Below are 22,318 nucleotides of genomic sequence, written 5' to 3'. Positions count from 1 at the left end.
ATTCTTACAAGGTCACAGGCTGGTATTATGCCCATTTTACAGATGGGGAAATGGAGGCACAAGAGGTTACAGACCCAAGGTAATAACCCTAGTAAGTGACAAAGCCAGGATTCAAACTCAAACAGCCTGTCTCTGAAGCCCATGCATACCACCTCCCTTAATAGTAATGATTAATTTTTAAAGTCATTACTTGCTCAGACACAATATTCCATAGTTTATGAAGCATTTTCCCACCCACTTCCATTTAGTTCTCACCACACCAGCCCAGAGAAGAAGGCAGTGTTTACTCCTAACTTATAAAAGGGAGGCGGAAACTGAGGCTGTGAAAGGGGGAACTAACCTGTCTTGCCAAGGTCACACAGCAAGGTCGGTGGCAGAAGAGGGGGTGGAATTTGGGACTTTCCGACTCCAAATTCAGGGGACCATTTCCAGCCTTATCCAACTCCCAAGCCCCCTAAATAGCAAGCCTGCTGGCTGGAGGCCTTGGGGGCTTTCTCCCCAGGCCAGTTGCTCTGGCTGGGCTTCCACTGTTCAGCTGGAGGGTCCCAAGGCTGCGTTCTCCACCCACCCCACACCCCACCGCTCACTATCAGATGGGAGGGGCAGGAACTCTGGGACTGGTGGAGTTTCCGACGAGGCAGGAAAAAGAACAAAGGAACTGCGTGGGGGGAGAAGGTGGAGGGGGGTGGCCAGGAGGGTGGCAGGAGTGGAGGGGACACTTCACCATGGAATATGAAGTCAAGAAAGGGAAAAAGGTAGGTGGGAGGTTGGAAGGGGTGCGGGGTAGAGAAATGTCCCCGGAGCTGGAGAAGTGGGAAGCCTGGGGGGAGGAGGGGGGTGATGGGCAGTGAGTGGCGTCAGGAGAGCCTTTCTTCTTATTGGGAAAGACCTTCCTCCCCACACTTGGGCAGCCAGACATTTGGGCTCAAAATTCCCTAACCCGTCTCCCTGCTCTCAGTGGCCTCTGCCATCCCAGCAATGGACAGACGGACAGGCACCTTCCAGGAAAACCCAGCCAGTCAGATTAGTTTGGGAGATGCTCTCAACCTGCTTCCCTGGTGTTCCTGGGAATCCCCTCCTGCAGCTTCTCAGACCGAGGGACAGATAGACAGCCACCCAACAAACCCATTCCCCTGCTCCCTGCCTCCCCCGAGACAGAAGGACCTCAGCCAGGGCAATTCTGTGCTATGAGGCTGCCTATCCAGGCTCGAGACACCTAGGGGTTCCCCCCCGCTGGGTTCCAACTGAGCCTGCCCCCTCCCTATCTTTATACAGGGACCAGTTCTGCTCCAAAGGCCTCAGCCTGGGAGTCATTCTCTCCACCCCTAGCCCTTTACCCCTTCCTGACTCTCAGATATTTTCTAGTCTAGTTCTCTGGGCATCTCACCTGTTTGTCTTTGTGGTCCAGGGAGCCTCTGGGATTCCAACTCCTACTCCCACCCCCACTGAGCCCTCTTCCCCCAGGAAGCCTAGATCCAGCTGTTTGAAAAGACTCCCACATGAACTGTGAGGGCTCCGAAGGGAGACAAGACATAGGTGCTTGTTCTCTCTTGGTTCATTCCTTCTATAGATATTTATTTATTCAGCACCTATTATGTGCCAGGCACTGTTCCTGGTGCTGGTGATAATGCACTTGGTGAGCAAAGTCAGACAAGGTCCCTGCTCCCTCCCTGAAGCTCACATTCTAGTGAGGGAGACAACTATTAATTTTTTTCAAAAAACAATTAATGTAAAACTGCACAAAAGTCTCCATACGCAGTGCTGGGGGACAGAATATTAAGGGACCCAGCCCTAGACTGGTCAGTTTGAGCTGAGATCTGATGGGTGAAAGGAAAGAGGACAGGGAAGAGTGTTTCAGGCAGAGGCACAGCATGTGCAAAGCCCCATGGTAGGAAGGAATGTAGCAAGTAGGAAGAACTGAAAGATGGCCCTATAGCTGGAGGGCAGGAGTTAGGGGCAGTGTGGGGTGAGATAAGGCTGGAGAAGTGGGCAGGGGTGGGCCATTGAGGGCCACAGACAAAACATTTACCTCCCCACTCCGCGCACACATACACACATACTCCCATATACAGGATAAAGTCCTGGCTCCACAGCCGGCATTCGAGCCCTCTAAGACTTGTTCAGCTCGTCATTCAGCCACAGCTACAACACACCTTCTCCAGGCTCCTGCTCACCCTTGCAGCCCCCAGTGTTTTGCACGTGCTGTGCCCTCCGCTTGGAAGGCCCGTTCCCACATCGCTTGTTGTCATTTCTCAGAGCTTCCACGTACTTCATCCAGGCTCCATGATACTGATTTTAAAACTTGAGCTGGGCCTGCAGCAGAATCACCTGGAGCGCTTGATAATACACAGATCATTGGGTCTCATCCCACGTTCTGATCCAATAGGTTTGGGATGGAGCGCAAGAATGTAGATTTCTCTTAAGTTCACAGGCGAAGTTGCTGCTACTGCTGGTGGAGACCCAGGAACCACACACTGAGAACCACCGCTCTAGAGCAGTGCTCACACTTTCCTGGGAGTTTAAATTCTGTTGGGCTGGGCTGGGGCCCTGAAATTTGCTCCTTTAACCTTGATCCAGGCCATTTTTATGCAGGTGCCCACTGGATTAAACTTCAAGGTACCTGTTAACCATTTCTAATACTTAGGAAAGCACAGAAAATAGCTTAAATACCTATGCACCCACCACTCAGCCACATTGAATGTTAATATTTTTCTGTACTTGCCCCAGCCTGGGTGGGGGTTCCTTAAACCTCAGCCTGGGCCTGCACAGGGCTTCTACCCTCACCTGCATGTTTAGAATGGAAGGTTTGGAGCCAGACTGCCCAAGGTGAACTAGTGGTTCTACCACTACTAGCTGGTGACCTTATTAGCTAGCTCCCTCTCTGAGGCTGTTTCTCCAATTATAAAACGGAATCATAGAGCTACCCCCTCTGCAGAGTTTTTGTAAGAATTAAATTAGGTAATGTAAGTAAAAGGCTGCACATGTAAGTGCTGAATAAGATCAAGTCAGTTGCTGTTATTACTGTTCTTCCCCCCACGCCCCTGCCTCTCCCAGGGCTTCGTGTCCCCCATCCGGAGGCTGGTGTTCCCGAAGGCTGGGCGCCGGGCAGCCTTTCGAAGCAGTGTGAGCCGCCGGCCCCTGCATTCGATGCCCCTTTATCCCCCCGACTACCTCATCGACCCCCAGATTCTGCTGTGTGACTATCTGGAGAAAGAGGTCAAGGTACGTGCGGGATGAGGAGGAGGGGTGGGAAGAATCTTGAGGTAAGGGGTTGGGGGGAAAGTTTTCCTCAGCCCTCTTAGGTTACCTGGCTGGATCTGAAAATTAAACTGAACAAAGATTAACAGGAGAAAAGCACACACATTTTATTAAGTTTTCACATGTACATGAGAGCCTTCAGAAGAGAATGGAAGACCCTGAGAAGTGACCAGAGCAGGAAGCTTTTATACTTTTTGACAAAGAAACAATAAATCTGTGAAGAATGGACAAGGCAGAGGGGTTTGGAGGGGGGTGGTAAATGGTGAAAGAGGAACAAGGTTTGTTTATACAGACTTCTCGGCCCTTAATTCCCTGTCCCTGGTGATAAGGATGTCTCCCTTCCTACTGGTACCTTGAAAGGAGGGTACCCTTCACCAGGGAGATTTATCGCCTGCTTTCACGGAAGATGGGTGAGGTGGGGGAAGTTAGAGTGACCTTCCTGCTTCTGCCGTGTTCTCAAACTCCTTCAGCTTAAGATATTCAATGTGCCAGGATGCCATATTTTAGGGAGGCATGTTCTGGATCCCATCAGGAAAGACCTTACCTGTCCCCCACACCAACCCCTGACCAGCCCTGTCTCACACAGGGGAGGCTCAGGGGAAAGAGGCCTGGGTTCAAGGTAGCCTTGCCCCAGAATTATGCTGGGGACCCTCAGCAAGTGACCTCCACCTGTTCAGCCTCAGTGTTGCCATCTCAACATGGGGCTCAAAGCCTACCCCAAGGGGAGAGCAGATGGGAAGGTGCCCTGTGCACCAAAAAGCCAGACCGTCCTGTGAGATTTTACTGCAGTGACATTGCTGCTACTTGGACAGTGTCCAGCTTAAAGGAAGCCAGTTCTGCAGGCCACATGGACTTAGGCCAACTCAAGGGCTTTACTTCTATTTCATGAACACCATGAAGGAGCAGTGGAGAATCCTCACTACCCAATAAAGACTGATATGGGGGTAGGAGTGTCAGATTTAGCAAAAACAGGCACCCAGTTGAGTTTGAATTTTGGTGGGGAGAGCGATAAATTAGGAGTTTGGGATTAACAGATACACACTACTATATATAAAGTAGATAAACAACAAGGACCTATTGTATAACACAGGGAACTATATTCAATATCTTATAATAACCTATAATGGAAAAGAATCTGAAAAAGAATATGTATTTGAATCACTTTGCTATATACCTGAAACTAACACTGTAAATCAATTATATTTCAATAAAAACATTTTTTTTAATTTGAATTTCAGATAGGCGATGAGTACTTTTTTAGTATTGATATTAGTTGTTTATGTGAAAACCAAGTTTAACTGGCATCTTGTATTTTACCTGGCAACCCTATATGAAGAGAAAAGCTAACAAATCCACGTAAAAAATTGGGAACTGAAATTTCATAGAGAATAAAAAGAAAAGAAATGGTATGATTGGTAGAATCACCTAGAAGAATAAAACTAAAAATATTTTAAAAAGTTAATTCTTATATTAAATAACATTTAAGTGTGATAACATTAAGCTATAACTAAGAATGAATGCAGAATTTACTATTACTATTAATTTAATTTGGGGCATCATTTTTCCGACAAAATTATATACTAATTGGATACAACATTCTTCCCTTTCCATTTGACTTCTGCAACAAGATCATAAAGAGGGCCAGTGACCTGCACAGTCAGTTGACACTGGTGCTTGGGGCGCACAGAGCCACTCAGGCCAAGCAGGAAATTCAAGCTATTCTAATGACTTTTGTTTCTGCCATAGCTAAATAACTATGTGGACATAAAATAAGCTTATTTTAGCAAAAATAAGCTAGCAGTGAGAGTATGGACTCTGGTGTGTGGAGTCCAGTTCTGCCCTTTTTAGCTCTATAATATTGGGCAGTTTATTTGGCTTTGCTGTGCCTTAGTTTTCTCATCCTTAAGCGAGGATGAATGAGTGCATAAAACTCTCAGGACTATGCCTGGCTCCTACGATGGCTTTAATAACAGTTATTATCAGGCTATTATTATTAATTCAGATATTTTTATCTCAGTCTACCCGCACCGTGTCAGTGAGGTCAGGGTCCTCCAAGGTTTCAGGGAGACCTCTCTCTGCTCTTTTCCCACCACCCCCGCCCCCGCCCCATTTCCATCCAGTTCCTGGGCCACCTCACCTGGGTCACCTCCTCACTGAACCCCTCCAGCCGGGACGAGCTCCTGCAGCTGCTGGACACGGCCAGGGTGAGGCTCTGGGAGAGGGGAGGGCAGGGTCTGGTCCTCTACCTCTCCCACCCGAGGCCCCCGGGACTCAGGAGATCCGACCCACCCCGCAGCAGCTGAAGGAGCTGCCGCTGAAGACCACGGCGGAGCAGGACAGCATCCTGAGCCTGTCGGCCCGCTGCCTGCTGCTCACCTGGCGCGACAACGAGGAGCTCATCTTGCGTATCCCCACGCACGAGATCGCCGCTGCCTCCTACCTGCAGGACGACGCGCTGCACCTGCTGGTGCTTAAGACCGGTACGGCAGGCGGGGCCTGGCAGGGGCGGGGCGGGGGAGGTGAAGGAGTAGAGAAAGGGCCCAACACCTAGTCTTGGGCATGGGCGTGACCTGGGGCAGGGGCGGGGCCTGAGGCTGGATAACGGGGTGATGGAAAGACCTGACCAAACTACCCTGAGACTAGGGATAGGACATGGCTGTTTGCAAGAAGAGGGAGCCCAAGGTTGAGGCTTGAAGCGGGGGCGGCCTGACCCACCATCTTCGAAACGGTAGAGAAGCCAGAATCCTGAGGCCTGAAGTTAAAGGGCGTGATGAAGGGTAGCAAGGCTCCGAGGCTAGGAGGGAACCTAGCAGAGGCGGAGTCTCATCTAGGGGAGGGGCCATACACTGGGGAGGCGGAGCTCGCGGCTGGGGTATCTTGGTGGGAGATGCTAGACCCTGCCAGACTAGGGGCGGGGCCTGAGGCCAGGAGAGGGGTTGAAGGGAAGCCGGAAGCCAAGGAGGTGTTCCTGAAACCCGGGACAGGGTCCGAGTTAAGGGTAAAGAAGGAGGGGACAGCCTGACGACTACTCTCAGACCAGACGGCAGGGTCTGTGAGGCAAGGGGCGTCGGGATCGGGTGGGGCGGGTGGGAACTGCCAAACCCAGGGGTGGAGCCTGAGGGTGGGGGCGGGACCCAAAAGTAAGGACCAGTAGTGGGGCGGGGTCCGGCCTCCTGACTTTGAAGCCAGGGGTGGGGCCTGAGGACAGGGGCGGGGCCAGACGCGCCTGGACCCCTTGTCCCCCCAACCACCCCCGCAGCGGCGGGGTCAGGACATCCAGCTGGCTTCGGGAGAGGGCTCTCAGCCCGGATCTCCTGCTTCTGACGGCCACCCGGCCTTTCCTAGGTCTGGGCGTGGACCCGGTGCCAGCCGGAGTAGACGCCAGCCCCGGCGGCGCGGGGCGCGACCCGGGCCCGCCCGGGGCGGCGCCCGAGAAGCGGCGGGTGGGCGCCACGGAGCGGCGCCACACCATCTGCAGCCTTGACTGGCGGATGGCGTGGGGCGGGAGCGCGGGCGCCGAGGCCCGGGCGGGGGGCGGCGGCGGCGGCAGCCTGGAGCGCCAGCGCGCCGGAGCGCGGGCGTCGGGCAGCTGGGAGCGGCGGCAGACGTTCAGCGGCAGCTGGGAGCGGCGGCACGGCGGCGGCGGCGGCGGCGGCGCCGCGGGCAAGCCGGGCGGCAGCTGGGAGCGGAGGCAGGCGGGAGGCGGCGGCAGCTGGGAGCGGCGCCACCCGGGCCCCAACCCACTCGACCCGCAGGACCCCAGCCCCGACGCCTACTGCAACCTGGTCATCCTGGCTGTGGCCAACAGGGTGAGCCCGAGGGCATCCCGCGGCCCTGCGCCCTGCCTCCCCGGCGCGTCTTCACCGCCCCGCCCCCCAGGTTCCTGGAGTCTACCCCAGCCCCTTTTCTTTTCCCTCCTTTGGCCCTACTGCCCAGAACTTCAGATAATACCTGTGTGCCCATGACGCCAAAAGGCTTTTACTCCAGCCCCAGGACACCTCCCCCTTGCTGTCCCAATGGGATGAAAGCTCAAAATGGCCCAAACAGACTTGATCTAACCCCTCATCCAGCCCTGCTCCTTCTCCAAAGTCGTCAGTGTCCGCACTACCACAGTAACAATCATGAGGGCAGTAATCACCAGCACGAATTCAGTGCCGACCTGTGCCAGACAGGAAACCAGCATTAAGTCCTTTCATTCTCACAGTAACCCCTAGAGGCAAATATTACCACCATTCCCATTCTATAGAGAAGGAAACAGACCCAGAGGCTAAGCAACTTGTGCAAGGTCACACAGGAAGCAGGTGGTGATTTCAGCATTGGGACCCAGAAGTTAAGAGCCTGTACTCTTGGTAACAGTGGCCATCACCCAAGGCAGAAGACTTCTGGCCATTCTTGCCCACCCACCCACCCACCCCCATCCTCCACATTCACCCTTGCTTTTATTCATTTGACCATGTTCATTGAGCGCCAGCTTGTGCTAGGCATTGGGCTAGGTGCCATGGATACAGAGATGAACAAAGACATATTTAGTGCCCTCCCTTAGGGAGCTCACCATCTAGCAGACACCTCCAAACCCTGAGCCTTGTAAGCTGTTTCTCTGGCCCAGGGCCCTGAACTCCTTCTATATATAAACCCCACATGGTGAACAAAACAGACACGGTGCCTCTCTAGAGAGAGAGGTGGATGGTAACCAGTAAACTCAGGCTCTGGTGCTGACTTGAAACATTTTCTCACTTGGTGTCCAGCTCTGCACATTCTCCTGGTTTTCCTACCTCCCTGGCTGCTCCTTCTCAAGAGCTGGTGCCTCCTCTTCTCACCAGTCTCTTGAGGTTGGACTGTCCCAGGCTTAGTCCTTGATCCTCTTTCTCCTTTATCTACACTCATTTCTAGGTGGCCTTCTCTAGTGAGAGAACTCCCCCAAATGTTACCTCCCACCGAATCTCCACATCTGTGTCTCCACTCAGCCTCTCCGTTCAAAGGTCTAACGACCAGAGCTGAGCGCCCAGTCTTCTCCCCAGGCCTGCTCCTCCCTTGTTCTCCCTGTCTTGATTAATGGCAGCTCTGTCCTTCCATTGCTCAGACCAAAACCCTGCAGCACTCCTTGGCTCCTCTCTCTCACACAACCCATGGCCACTCTGTTGGCCCTATTTCTAAAGTATAACCAAAGTGCATCTACTTCTCCCCACACTCCATTGTCCCCCCACTCCCAGGTCCATGCTCCATCTTCCCCCATCTGGGTCACTCACTCACCCCTCACTGGTTTGGCCATTGCCCAGAATCTGTTCCCCCACACGGTCAGAACAGTCCTGTTAACACAAAAGTCACATCGTGTCACTGCTCAAAACCTTTCAGTGGCTCCCCAGTTCACTCAGAGTAAAATCTAATGTCCTTACAACTGTTTATAAGGCCATCTACCTTATAATGGTGGCCTAGCCACCATCCTCATTTCCTCTCTAGCCTCATCTCAAGACATCTGTGCATTCTGGATGGTTCACTGTGGTATCCCCGGCCCCTAGGACAGTGCCTGGTACATGATAGGTGCTAAATAAATATACTGAATAGATGGATTAATGGGTACTATGTTACTATGCCTTGTGATGGGGACCAAGAAGAAAAGCAGGTTGCAATGCTAATGAGGGAGGAGATCCATTTTCCAGAGGGAAAGTGAGTTTGTGCCTTTTAAACTGAAATGTGTAAGAGAGAAGGAAGCAGCAGGGCAAAGAGTCAAGAAAGCAAATTCCAGGCAGAGGGAACAGTGTACCCTGTTTATCCCACTGGGCTGTGAGGGCTTTAGGCCTCATCTAATTCACCTCTGAGACTCCACAGCCTGGCCCAGTGCCTGCCACACAGTGGGACTAAATAATAATTTGTGGCATGAGTAAATAAATAAGGGTTGTTTTCTAGGAGTAACAGCCTCTGGCCTCCAATCTGAGGCATCATGGTCCCAAGGAGGGTACAGGAGTTAGAGTCAAAAAACCTGGGTGCCAATATTAACCAAAGCCATGAGCCTGCTGTGTGAGCCTGGGCAAGTCACTTAACCACTCTAAGCCTCCATGTCTTTCATTATAAAATAAGGATGCCCTCTTCCCTGTCCATTTGGTAGAGCTATTATAAGGGTCAATCCTGATTTAATGATAATTTCACTCTCTCATCCCAAAATGCCTGTCCTGGGTTACATTTTAATTTACTCACTGGACTGGCTTTTTTAGAAGCACAATGTAAGAAGTGGCTTCATGAAGTTGGTCTCTTCATTAGTTGTTGTCTTTCCATGTCTCTTGCTTAAAGATTTAAAGAGGTAAATCAAAGAGGCAAATTCCTCTTCAAATCTGCGATCTCAAAAAAGTTGCACCCAAGAACTTAAATGCCTTCCTTCTATCAGGGACTGAAGTTTATGTGTTCATCCTGCTTCCATTTTTGCCCTGGGTGCCAGGAAGCTCATATCTAAAATATGGCATAGTAACTATGTTGAGCAGTAGTAACTCTGTTGAGCCTAACATTTTCATACACTTAATTCTTCCTTTCCTCTTACTAGGCATTAGGAGACCTGGGTTCCCTGGCTAATCACTTTAGGTCTCTGGGCTTCAGCGTCCTACGTGTAAATTAAACTAAATTAGGGCTTATTTTAGATAAGCTTCAGGAGGCCCCATAATCCTCCCAGGAATTTGGGGTGCATGTGTGCATTTTTCAGGGCAGAAGAGTTACATCTGTCACTGGATTCTGTAAAGGCCAGTGAGTGGCTGTTTCTATAAAGGCCACCCAGAGCGTGGCCATATAATTTTGATGACAAATGTCCTCAAAGTCGATTTAAAGGCTCCCATAGTTGTGCGTGTGCCCCTGTGCGCCTCCTCACACTGCGTTTCTAAGAAGCAGGGGCATCCTGGTCCCTGGAGAAAGCCTGAGCTCTGTCCTCTCTGGGCCAGGATGCTGCAGAGGAGTCCTGCGCCCTCATCTGTCAGGTCTTCCAGATCATCTACGGGGACCAAAGCATCGAGTGCGTGGACCGGGCCGGCTACCACTACACGTCCACGCCGGAACGGCCGTGGCTCTGCAGCCGCAGTGAGTACTCCAACTCCTGGCGGCCCCTCCTGTGAAACATCCTGGAAGGCCAGAGGAGGGGGGGATGTCCCAGGACTGGGGCCAATGAAAGCCCTTAGGGGTCCTGACCTCTACAGCAATTACAGCATACCCCCGATATGTCGCTAAAATAAAATGTCAAATTTCATAATGACCTCAAACGTAGTTTCAGAACGAGACCCTCAGAGCTGAACTCTCTCTCCCTTTTGTTTTTTTGGTGTCCCTGCTTTGCCAAAGCCTAAGCACATGCGTTGTCAGTTTACTGAGCCATCTAGTCCCACTAGGACTCTAGGTCAAAACCAAGATTTCCAGACTGGTCCTTGAATTTCATCAAGGGCTGGAATGAGAATGAGACCAACAGAGGTATTCGTTGATCACCAACTATGTGCCAAGCACAGGGCCAATGTACCGAATCTTATTTAATCCTCATAACAACCTTGTCTGTCCTGTTTGCCACTGTATCCCCTGTGCCTAACACAGGACCAGGGACAGATGCTCAAGGTGTATTTTCTGAATGGATGAAAGAACGCTCTGAGGCCTTATGAATACAGTTTTTACAGATGAGGACATTAAGGCTCAGAGTAGTCAATAAATATCTCAGTGTCACACAGCTGGTAAATGGCAGAGTCAGGATTCAAACCCAGGTGCATCTGATTCTAAAGCTTCCATCTGCAACAGCCTCACTCCCCATGCTGCCTTCAGGGCCATTAAGTGAACTTCCTCAGTCACAGCCCCCTGAGCGTGGTCCCTGTTTGCATAGCTCAGGCAACGGGGAGCCGGCTCTTTCCTTCTGGAGGCACTCGCATCTGTGGGAACTGTGGTTATTGAGAATTTGGGAAAGTTCATTGACTCTCCCAGGGATGATGGACAAATAAATGAGATAACTCAACAGACATTTCAACAAATTCATTCATTCAACAAATATTTCTTGAACGCCTGTGTGTCGGTTCCTGCTAATCACCAGGATGTACTGGCGAGTAAAGCCAGATGCGGCCCTCCCTCTGAGGCGTGCAGTGCTGAAGTAGGCCGACAGTAATTAAATAGTTACACAAATAAAATGTAACCACACAGTGTTATGAGAATGTATAATGAGGAACCAGCGGGGCCTGGAAAGTCAGGGGAGTGTCCTGAGGAAGTGACGCTAAGTGAACCACGATGGGCAGGGGGAGGCCAGTAGCTGGATTCACTGAGATGACAGGGACAGGTACAGAGCAAGTTCTCTGTACCTGGTGTTCCTTTCTCCTCATGATTTTGAGCTCCTTCCCCTCAAAGTTCTTTTTTCTCTCTCTCAAACATATACAGTTTACAAAGCACTACCTCACCTGTTCCCTGGCTTGCTCTCCCCAAGGCCCCCCTGAGGTAGGCAGGAAGGTGGTATTGTCCCAACCCTGGGGAAGTTGAGTGCCAGGAGAGGAGAGGTGCGTTGCCCAAGGTTGGCTGTGTGTTGCCGGTGGGGGCAGGAATCATGGTCAGAAACTTCCAGTGGCTGCCCATTTCAATCAGAGTGAAAGCTAACACCCGTACAGTTACTAACAAGGCCATTCGCGCTCCAACCGGCCATCCTTACTCCAGGGTGGGGCTGAGCTTGGGGTCCCAGGGAGCCAGAGATGTTGGTCCCTGCTTTGCCGCCTCTGACCGCCCTCTGTCTGCTGCCCCCAGGTGAGAGCTGCCGCACGGATGGGACTTACGCCTATGACGCCGACTTCAGCTGCTGCAGCTCCTTGTGAGTACCGTCCTTCTCAGGGACCCCACTCTGGTCCCCTCTGTCCCTGCACAAACAGGGTTGCTCATCTAGGCATTCTTGAGCCCTTATGGGCAAGAGAGGGTGGGAGAAAGTGACTCCATCTTGATTTGTGCTGAGATGCTAGGCCCTGAGGGTGCGGGTAACCTGAACTTCCCAGGCTCTGGTGAGCTTATAGGATCTGAACCCCTGAGAGACAGACAGGGCAGCCAGAACTCAGAACTAGGTCCACATGGGCCTGCGGCTCTTTCCCAGTCATCCAGACACAGTGGCCTGCAGAGGCCAAAATCACAGCTAATGCCAAAAAATCATTTTGGCTCTGTGGAATAGAGAATCCTAAAAAAGAGTAGCTTTAAAAAGGATAAAGCTTTTTCCCCCTGTCTCTTACATAAAATAGACAAGGAGTTTATGGCCTTATGGTCATTAAGGGCTCGGGCTTATCTTTTCCTCCCTCTCTAACACTTGCTTCCATCCTCAAGGTCACCTCATGGGCCCAGATAGTGGCTATAGCTCCAGCCATCACAGTAGCATACCAGGAATCTCTTTAAAGAAAGAGCTTTGCTAGAATTCCTACCTGACGGCTTCTGCTTACATCTCATTGGCCAGAACTTGGTCTCATGGCCATAACTAGCTATAAGCAAGTCTGGAAAATGTAGGTTTAAAAAAAAAAAATCTCATTTGGGAACATTGTCCAGGGTTCTATTTAGGGTGACCAACCACCCCAGTTTGCCCAGGATTTAGGGGTTCCCCGAAACATGGAAGTTTCAGTACTGTAACCAGGAAAGTCCCAGGAAAACTGGGACAAGTTGGTCACCTTAGTTCTGTTACTAAGGCCTTTGGCTTGACAAGGGACAGTCTCTGCCAATGATATAGGCCTTACTTCCCCCCACCCCCCTTTTCAGCGGCAATATACTTGCTTAATACTGTGCACTCTTAGGCCAGTCCTTAAACAACCTGCTATATGCTAGAGAGATGACAGTCATGACAATGACTAACTTTTGAACTTGCTGTCTGCCAAGTGCTATTCTATAATGCACTTCATTTTTAAAATCAATGTAGCAACATTACAGTAGCTACTGTTTATTTACTGCCTAGTCCATGACTCTAAGTACTTTACAAATATTAACTCCTCTGTTTCTCACAATGACACCAATTTTTTAAAAAAATTTTTATTTATTTATTTATTTTATTTTTGGCTGTGTTGGGTCTTCGTTTCTGTGCGAGGAGGGCTTTCTCTAGTTGCGGCGAGCGGGGGCCACTCTTCATCGCGGTGCGCGGACCTCTCACTGTCGCGGCCTCTCTTGTTGCAGAGCACAGGCTCCAGATGCGCAGGCTCAGTAGTTGTGGCTCACGGGCCTAGTTGCTCTGCGGCATGTGGGATCTTCCCAGACCAGCGCTCGAACCCGTGTCCCCTGCATTGGCAGGCAGATTCTCAACCACTGCGCCACCAGGGAAGCCCGACACCAATTTTTATCATCCCATTTTACAGATAGAGAAACTGAAGAATAGAGAAGTTAAGTAACTTGACCCAAGGTCAAGCAGCTAGTAAGTTGTAGGCCTGGGATTTGAACCCAGACAGGCTGGCTCCAGAATCCACACTAAGCTTACACTGCTTCTCTGGAGGTAATAATTGAAGATGGTTCTGGAACAATGTAGAGACCAGGAGGCAGGAGCCCAAGGTTGACTTTTATTTAAGCAATATTTATTGAGTACCTACCATGTGCCAGGCACTGTGCTCTGTGCTAGGGATACAGTGGGGAGCAAGACAAGGACGAGGCCTGTGCTTGGCACATAGTAGTAGGTACTCAACAAACAGAGAAAACCAGGTCCCTGCTCTTGCATGGTTTACAAGGTAGCACAGGAGACAATGAAATCATTATTTAGTAATAATAAGCATCAACAGTGATAAACACTCAAGAGAAGCTCAGAGTGCTGAGAGAGAGGCTGTGGAAACCCACCTCATCTGGGGAGTCAGGAGGGCCTCTCCGAGGTGATGAAACTTGAGCTGAGACCTGACAGATAAAAGGGGGAAGAGCGCTCCAGGTACAGGGAACAGCAAGTGCAAGGATGATGGAGCGGGATCCACTTGGCATGTTTGAGGAGCAGCCAGGAGGCCACTACGGCTGCAGCAGAGGGTGTGAAGGACACAGTGGTTAGAGAGGAGATCTGGTGGGGGCATCGGAAAGGCCTTCATGTCATGGGTAGACTTACAGACTTTGTGACCACATTTGACAGAGGGTCTAACCCATTCTAGAGGGATCAGGGAAAACTTTCCTGAGGAGGTGACATTTAAGATCCAATGGTGAGGAAGAGTTAGCTGAGCAAAAGACAGGGAAAGAGAGGCATTCCAGGTGGAGGGAGCAGCATGTGCAAAGGCCCAGAGGTGAGGAGGTACTTAGAGTATTAGAAGAAAAGACAGAAGGCAGGGTGACCTGAGCACAAACAGCAAGGGGAGACGAGGCTTGAGAGGTGGTGCATGGCCAGATCATATGGGGCCTCGAAGGCCAAAATGGGATATAGGATGAGGCCCCAGGCCCAGAGCACTGGTGGCTGCGCCCTCCCACCTTCAGCCTACCATGTGGAGAGGAGCCGGAGGGAGGTGAGTGAGGGCCCCTTCCCCCCCTGTCTCTGCAGCAATGGCTCCCAGGACACATTTGAAGCCTGTTACAGCGGCACGTCCACACCCTCTTTCCATGGCTCCCACTGCAGCGGCAGCGACCACAGCAGCCTGGGCCTCGAGCAGTTGCAGGATTACATGGTCACGGTGAGCTGGGGCAGGCAGTGCGAACAGCATAAGCAAAGGCCTGGAGAACACATGGGGTATTTCAGGCATCATGAATAATCCTGGACATAACTGAAGCATAAGACCTCAGAGGTCAGGGCAGGGCATGAGGTTAGGAGAGCAAACGGAGTCAGCTGTGAAAGGCCTTAAGTAATGTCAACTAGCATTGAGTGTTGACTTTATACGAGGCACTGTTCTGAGCATCTTTAATGCATCATTTCTTTTCATCCTTTCAACAACCCAAGAAGGAAATGCCTTCATTATCCTCACTCCTCACGTTGCAGATGAAGAAAGCGAGGGTTAAGGAGGTTGTCACCTACCCACGATCACAGAGCTGGTCAGTGAAGGGGCCAGGATTTGAAATCGGGCAGCTTGAGTCCACATCCCATTCTTAGATGCAGCCCAAGGGGTCTGGATGTCCCCCAGTAGGCCGGGTTTTCACAGGAGGGCTGGGCTGGATACACCCTTAGCGAGGGCTCTGGGTCTTTTAGGCAGGGGTTGGGTGGGGGTTGCTCTTGGGATTAATCTCGAATGGTGTCCCTAACAGTTGCGGAGTAAGCTGGGGCCCCCTGAGATCCAGCAGTTTGCGCTGCTGCTGCGGGACTACCGGCTGGGGCTGCCCATCCAGGACTATTGCGCAGGCCTGCTGAAGCTCTACGGAGACCGGCGCAAGTTCCTCCTGCTTGGTGAGCCCCCTGCCCAGGCTGGGAGTGTTTACTCTTTATCCCTCGGCCTCCCATAAAGCCGACATCGTGAGATCCATGAGGCACACAAAGAAACCAAAGTGCAGAGAGGGGAAGAGACTTGCCTGCTGTCAGAGCCGGGAGAGAGAGCACAGGTGTAACCATTTCACCTTCACAGCAAAGCTGGGAGAGGATATGATTCTTCCCATTTTGCTCCATGAGGAATCTGAGGCTCAGAGAGGCTAAGGAACTCTTCCAAGGTCACAGAGCTAGTAAGGAGGGCTAGTGATAACAGCAACAGGAACGATAATCTTACTAAGCTAACATGTATTGGGCAGTTACTGTGTGTAGTGGCAAGGATCATCTCATTGAACGCCCTCAGTTCTGGGAAGTTGAAACTATGATTTGCCCTCATTTTGCAGATGAGAAAACTGAGGCTTAGAGAAGCAAAGTACGTAAATAAGTCACAAAGCTAGTAAGTAGTGACAGAAGTAAAACAGAAGTCAAATGGGGCACTCAGTGTGTGTTAAGTACCTTATTTAATCCTCACAGCCCTACCGAGAGAACAGGTGTAATTATCTCCGTTTTACAGGCGAGGAAAGTAAGGCTCAGAGTAATTATTGGCGGAGTGTTACACAACTAACAAATGGGAATGTAATAATAATAATGATAACAATAATAAGCTAACATGTAGTGAGCATTTACTGCGTGCGGAGCATTATGCCCTTATTCTCTGGCTCAGAGAGTCAAGGAATTGTGCAAGGTCACACAGCCAGCGAGCGGCAGGGTGGGGATTTGAACTCCGCTCCCCAGAGAAAGTGATTCCTCCTGTAATTCTTCTGTGGGAGGGGAAGGGTTGACCCCGAGGAATCACCCTGCCCCTCGGCCTGCAGGGATGCGGCCCTTCATTCCGGACCAGGACATCGGCTACTTCGAGGGCTTCCTGGAGGGCGTGGGCATCCGCGAGGGCGGCATCCTCACCGACAGCTTCGGCCGCATCAAGCGCAGCATGAGCTCCACGTCGGCGTCGGCCGTGCGCAGCTACGACGGCGCGGCCCAGCGGCCCGAGGCGCAGGCCTTCCACCGGCTGCTGGCCGACATCACGCACGACATCGAGGCGCTGGCCCCAGACGACGACGACGAAAGCACGGACGAGGAGGCCCGGGGCTCCCCGAGCGGGGCCGATGCGGCCGAGGACAACTACCTGTAGCCTGTGCCACCGCCCATGCGGAGGGCGGGGAAGGAGGTGGCCCCAAAACCCCTCCCCTGAGTCTCACTCGCCGTTGCCTGTGGGACCCCATCCGCAGACCTCCTACTCAAACCCCAAACCGGGGCTCCACCCTCCCGGGGTCTCTGTCCCTACTCCCGGGGCTCCGGTCCCTGCAGTACCGAGAATGTCCTGCAGGGGGCGGGATCCTAACCGGGACTTGGCAGCCCCTAGGCCGGCTGGGGTGGACTGCGAACTTCTTTGTCCCACTAGCCTCTGGACTCTCCCTCCTCCTCGAGACTCCGCAGCTTTCTTCTGGAAGCCAAGGGAGGGATGAAGAGTGGGCTCCACCTGCTGGCCGGTTGAGAAAATAATTCTCAGAGCCCAAAGACCTCTGTTCCTCTTATTTTACAGTTTGAGAAACAGGTTCAAGAGAAGGGACTTGAGGGAGTCTCCTGATTCCCCTTAGATATTACCTCAAACTGACCATACTAAATGGTGTAGAGGGTCTTTTTAAAGCTCTAAAAGGCAGGGTCTCCCCTTCGCAGGTGGAATTAGATCGTTAGTGTGGAATAGAGGTTTCTTTCTACTGAGAGTCAACCCAGAGGTGGACGATTTGGGTCCCAGTCCTGGCCCTAAGGCTCTGAACAGGTTGCTTGTTCAGATCTTGCATTTGGAGCCAGACAGGCTAGGCCTCCTGTCTGGTAGCAGTTCTAGCTTCTCTGCGTCTCCATTTCCTCTTCTGACCATGAAGTCGGCCCCACCCACCTCACAGGGGGGTCATAGGGATTACTGAAGGTTAGGACCTTAGTGCTGGGTCTAGCACATGATAAGCGCTCAATAAATGCTGTTCCCTTCCACATCGAACACTTTCTGACTCAGTTTACCTGTCTTTACCTGTGTGCAACGGGACAGGAACTGAGGTGGAGGTGAGAAGACCCTCAGGGAGCTCACAGTTTGGGAGGAGGAAATAGGAATTGCCCCTCACAGCTCTATTACAGCCTGGCTCTGTGCTCGAGGCCCAAATGAAAAGTACCCAAGATTCCGCAGACAAGCCATCGCATCTGGGGTAGTCAAAGAAGTCTGAAGACAGGGTTGGAGGGGAAGAGAAGTCAGCATAAGGACAGGACTCAGCACAGCCTCAGTAAAGGCTCAGAGGCTGAAAGAAAGAAGCCCTGAGAAGAGGCAAGAGAATTGCATAGATGAGCTAAAATTTATTTGTAGAACTTTACATGGCCTTCCATGGCCAGACACAGGGCACTTACCGTGAGGTAGGTACTATTATCACCATTGTTAAAATAATATCATTATTATTATTAGGGCTTCAGATCCAGAGAGTTCCATGAGTTATACTCAGTTCGTGGCAAATGACCATCCCATCATAACTGATCCATGAAAGGCCCTTCTGATGTCTAACTTTGTTTTATATTCCCCGAACTCCATCCACACATCCCCACAATCCTTCCCCTCCCTACAATAGGCACCCCACCCCTATGTGTTGATATATATCCCTGGACATAAAATGTACAATGTCTTCTGTGTGTGTGTTTATATTACATAAATGGTATTGTATAAGGATCTCATTCTGTTGTTTCCTTTTTCACTCCATAATATGTTTTTAAGATCTACTCATGTTGGGACTTCCCTGGTGGTGCAGCGGTTAAGAATCTGCCTGCCAATGCAGGGGACACGGGTTTGAGCCTTGGTCCGGGAAGATCCCACATGCCATGGAGCAACTAAGCCCGTGCGCCACAACTACTGAGCCTGCGCTCTAGAGCCCGCGAGCCACAGCTACTGAAGCCCGCATGCCTAAAGCCTGTGCTCCGCAACAAGAGAAGCCACCACAATGAGAGGCCCGAGCACCACAACGAAGAGTAGCCCCCGCTCGCCGCAACTAGAGAAAGCCCTCGCGCAGCAATGAAGACCCAACGCAGCCAAAAATAAATAAATTTATTAAAAAAAAAAAAAGATCTACTCATGTTGCTGTGTAAAAACCTAAATTATTACATCCAACCACCACAAAATATTCCAAGCTGAGCATCCACTGTTTTATTTATTCATTCCCCCAGTGATGGACACTCAGGTTGCTTCCAGTTCCCTCTTACCATAAACCACGCTGTGATGAACATCTTTGTGCATGACCCTTATGGAGCTGTGTGAAAATTTCTTTGAGCTCTATACCCAAGAGTAGAATTACTAGATCATAGAGCATCTCTGTTTTAATTTTCACTAAAATCTGCTAGGATGGCTCCACTAGTAGCGTGTGAGGGATGTTGTCTCCCCACATTTTCAACAACTTTTACATTATCTGACTTTGTAACTTTTGCCTAGTTTGGGTGTAAGATGGCATCTCGTTGTTTTAACTTGCGTTTCTCTGTCAATCCTGAGATTCAGAACCTCCTATACTTGTCAGGGATTTAGGCTTCCCCTTCAATGAATTGTCTGTCCATATCTTTTCTCCATTATCTCCTGGATTTCCTGTTTTTTCTTGTTGATTTGTAGGAGTAGCTTATAAATTTTAGATATTAATCTCCTGTTGGATATTGTTGTTACAAGTATCTTCTCCTAGTGCATTGCCCATCTGTTATTTATGGCAGTGGTTCTCCAACTTCAGCATTTATCAGAATCTCCTGATCCCCACTCTAGAGTCTCTGACTCAGCAGAACAGAGATGGGACATAAGAGCTTGCATTTTTGGTTTTGTTTGTTTGTTTTTAGCGCTTGTGTGTGTTTTTTTTAAATAAATTAATTAATTTATTTATTTATTTTTGGCTGCATTGGGTCCTCGTTGCTGAACACAGGCTTTCTCTAGTTGGGGCGAGGAGGGGCTACTCTTCATTGTGGTGCGCGGGCTTCTCATTGCGGTGGCTTGTCTTTGTTGCAGAGCATGGGCTCTAGGCGTGCAGGCTTCAGTAGTTGTGGCACACAGGCTCAGTAGTTGTGGCTCGCGGGCTCTAGAGTGCAGGCTCAGTAGTTGTGGCGCACAGGCTTATTTGCTCTGTGGCATGTGTGGGATCTTCCTGGACCAAGGCTCGAACCCGTGTCCCCTGCATTGGCAGGCGGATTCTTAACCACTGCGCCACCAGGGAAGTCCCAGCACTTGTGTTTTTAACAAGTACTCTGGTGATGCTGATGGTTCAGGGACCACACTTTGAGAACCATTGGTCTGTGGTGCCTTCCTTTGAACAAATTTTCCATTGGACAAATCCTTAATTTTGATGTTTTCAAATTTATTTATCCTCATTTTATGGATGAAGGAACTGGAGCTCAAGGAGGTGAAATGAATGACCCAAGGTCACACAGTGAGCTGGGAATTGGACCCATATCTGGCTAACCCCAGAACCCAGGCTCCTACCTGCTCTGCTCTCCTCTCTACCAGTCTTTGGGATATAATGATTGCAGGCTGAGGCATTTGGACCCGAGGCCTTGGGGTGCCCTAGTAAGTTCCTGAGTGAGGCAGCCATGAGGGAGAAGTCTGTTGATGAGGGGCAGAGGCCAAAGAAATGGGGTCCCTCTCAAAGGCCTGAGGGCTTTGCAAGAGGCTCAAGCTTGGAAATTGCCCACAGTCCTAGCCTGAGCACGATGACAGGGCTGCTGAGAGGCACTGGGACAGCTCTTACCCCACAGCTCCAAGGATGGAGCAATTTCCCGCACACCCCGAGGAAGTCCCCACACCCCCCGGAACTACCTTCTTACCAAAGCCATGCAACCCCTTGGTTTCTGAGGTCCAAAGGGCCCTGGCTGGGGTGACCCGGGCTCTGAACATGGGGACGCTGGCCACACTTCCTCCTATAGCACTCAGAAACCCTGCCAGGATCACTTCCCGTCATGGTTCAGTTCACTGCAAGACGGGAAATGCCCCTGGCGGTGGATAGTTGATTCCCAAAGACCAGTAGGGGTGGCATAATGATGGAACTCCCCCACCAGCTGGATCGCCTGGGGACAGTCTTGACCCATAGACAAGTGGTGGGTAGTGAAAATGTCTCCAGCTGCCCCTTACACTGAAGCCCCTCCCATTTGGGGGCCCTGGAGACTCCTAGCAATCCTTCACCACCGCGTGTTGGGGAGGAGTCCTGGGGCCACTGCCATTCAGTCACTGTCATTTAGAGATCACCCACTGTGTGCCAGGGGTTGTGCTAGACACTAGAAGGAGATACAGAATAATCCCTGCCCACTGGGGGGGTTCCTAGCCTGATGGTCCCCAAATTATCACAGCACAAAATTCTCAACTGTAAAATCAAAGAGTGTGAAACCGGCTCTTTCTGAGGAAGCTGGAAAAAGCTTCTCGGAGGAGGTGACATATGAGCGAGACCTTGAAGGATGAGCAAGATTTTTGGCAGGTTGACAATAGCAGGGAGAGCCCTTTGGGGGGCCCAGCATGAGCACAGGCAGGGGAGCCAGAAGGAGCATGGCACAGTCCGAGACACTTAAGCACTCTGGCTCCAGGGTCAGACTGAGTGGTTTTCAGTTCCAACTCTGTCATCTGCTAGTTGGGTGACCTTGGGGTAAGCCCCTAAATGTCTCTCTGGGTCTTCGTTTCCTCATCTATCACATGAGATAATAATAGCATTGCCCTCATAGGTCTCATAGATTGTTGTGAGGCTTAAACAAGATAATCCATGTAAAAGTACATCTAGGAAGTGCTCAGTCAATGTGACCATTATTTTTTCTGGAGGAACATGGGATGTGTGAGGTGAGGGGCAGGATTCATAGGAGAGGAAACCAGAGAAGTGGGCAGACTGAGAAGGCCCTGAAGGGGCAGGCTGGGACGTATAGGCAGTGGGGAGCGAGCTAATGGGCTTGCATTTTCTTGAAGTGAATCTAGCTGCTTGGAGGGGAGTCAAGAGAAGCCTGGGCACTGGGGGACTCGGGGGGTGCGGGGACAAGGACCAGAGGAGAGATGCTAAGACCTGACTCAGATGCGGTAAGAGGAAGGAAGAGGAGAGGGCAGTTTCAAAGAGGGAGGGAGGGGAAGAGGGCTCCCTTCTGGCTCAGAAACAGCAACCTCTCACATCCTTTGATTAGATTCATTCATTCATTCTTCATTTCACAGCTATTTATTTAGCGCTTGAACGCTGGCCTCATGGAGCTTACATTCTAAGGAGTTTATATTACTATTAAATAATGTTACATGGGAATTCCCTGGTGGTCCATTGGTTAGGACTCTGCACTTTCACTGCCAAGAGCCTGGGTTCGATCCCTGATCCGGGAACTAAGATCCCACAAGCCGCGAGGCCAAAAAATTTTTTTATTAAAAAACTAAATAAATAAATAAACAAGTAATATTCCAGATGCAGTAACCACCCACTCAAGGCCCAAATGATCAGAAATTGACAGCCCTATTTGTGTGTCTTCCCCTTTCTGACTTGTCTATCCGCAGACATTCCAGATGAAGGGCAAAAGGCCTTAGAGCCAGGCCAGCCTGTCTTGCCCACTTCCTGCCCTGGGGAGCTTGCTGTCTTCTGAGACAGCCCTTTCCATCTAGTGTGAGAGCTAACAACTGCCTCCTTGCTCACCCCTCCTCCCCCAACCCCAGCGCCAGATCCTAGCATCACCTTCTAGAACTCTACATGG

General features: G+C 50.9%; 1 protein-coding gene across 2 annotated transcripts; it reads left to right on the top strand.

The window, feature by feature from the left end:
* Positions 1-593: 593 nt before the first annotated feature.
* On the top strand, positions 594-18,323 carry CCM2L (CCM2 like scaffold protein; the record flags this gene model as incomplete). 2 transcript variants are annotated; one of them, XM_082359738.1, is made up of 10 exons in its annotated part: positions 594-755; positions 3,055-3,222; positions 5,379-5,462; positions 5,555-5,738; positions 6,604-7,067; positions 10,179-10,314; positions 11,992-12,055; positions 14,708-14,837; positions 15,403-15,541; positions 16,432-18,323. In XM_082359738.1, the coding sequence occupies 10 exons, from the start codon at positions 594-596 to the stop codon at positions 16,746-16,748; spliced, it is 1,848 nt and encodes a 615-aa protein (XP_082215864.1). In that variant the 3' UTR covers positions 16,749-18,323. The 2 variants fall into 2 exon arrangements, with proteins under 2 accessions (XP_082215864.1, XP_082215865.1); XM_082359739.1 differs by lacking the exon at positions 5,379-5,462.
* Positions 18,324-22,318: the final 3,995 nt, after the last annotated feature.

This window comes from Balaenoptera borealis (assembly GCF_965194805.1).
Source record: "Balaenoptera borealis genome assembly, chromosome: 16".
In the NCBI taxonomy this organism is placed as follows: Eukaryota; Metazoa; Chordata; class Mammalia; order Artiodactyla; family Balaenopteridae; genus Balaenoptera; species Balaenoptera borealis.
This window is presented reverse-complemented; position numbering and strand designations above follow the sequence as displayed.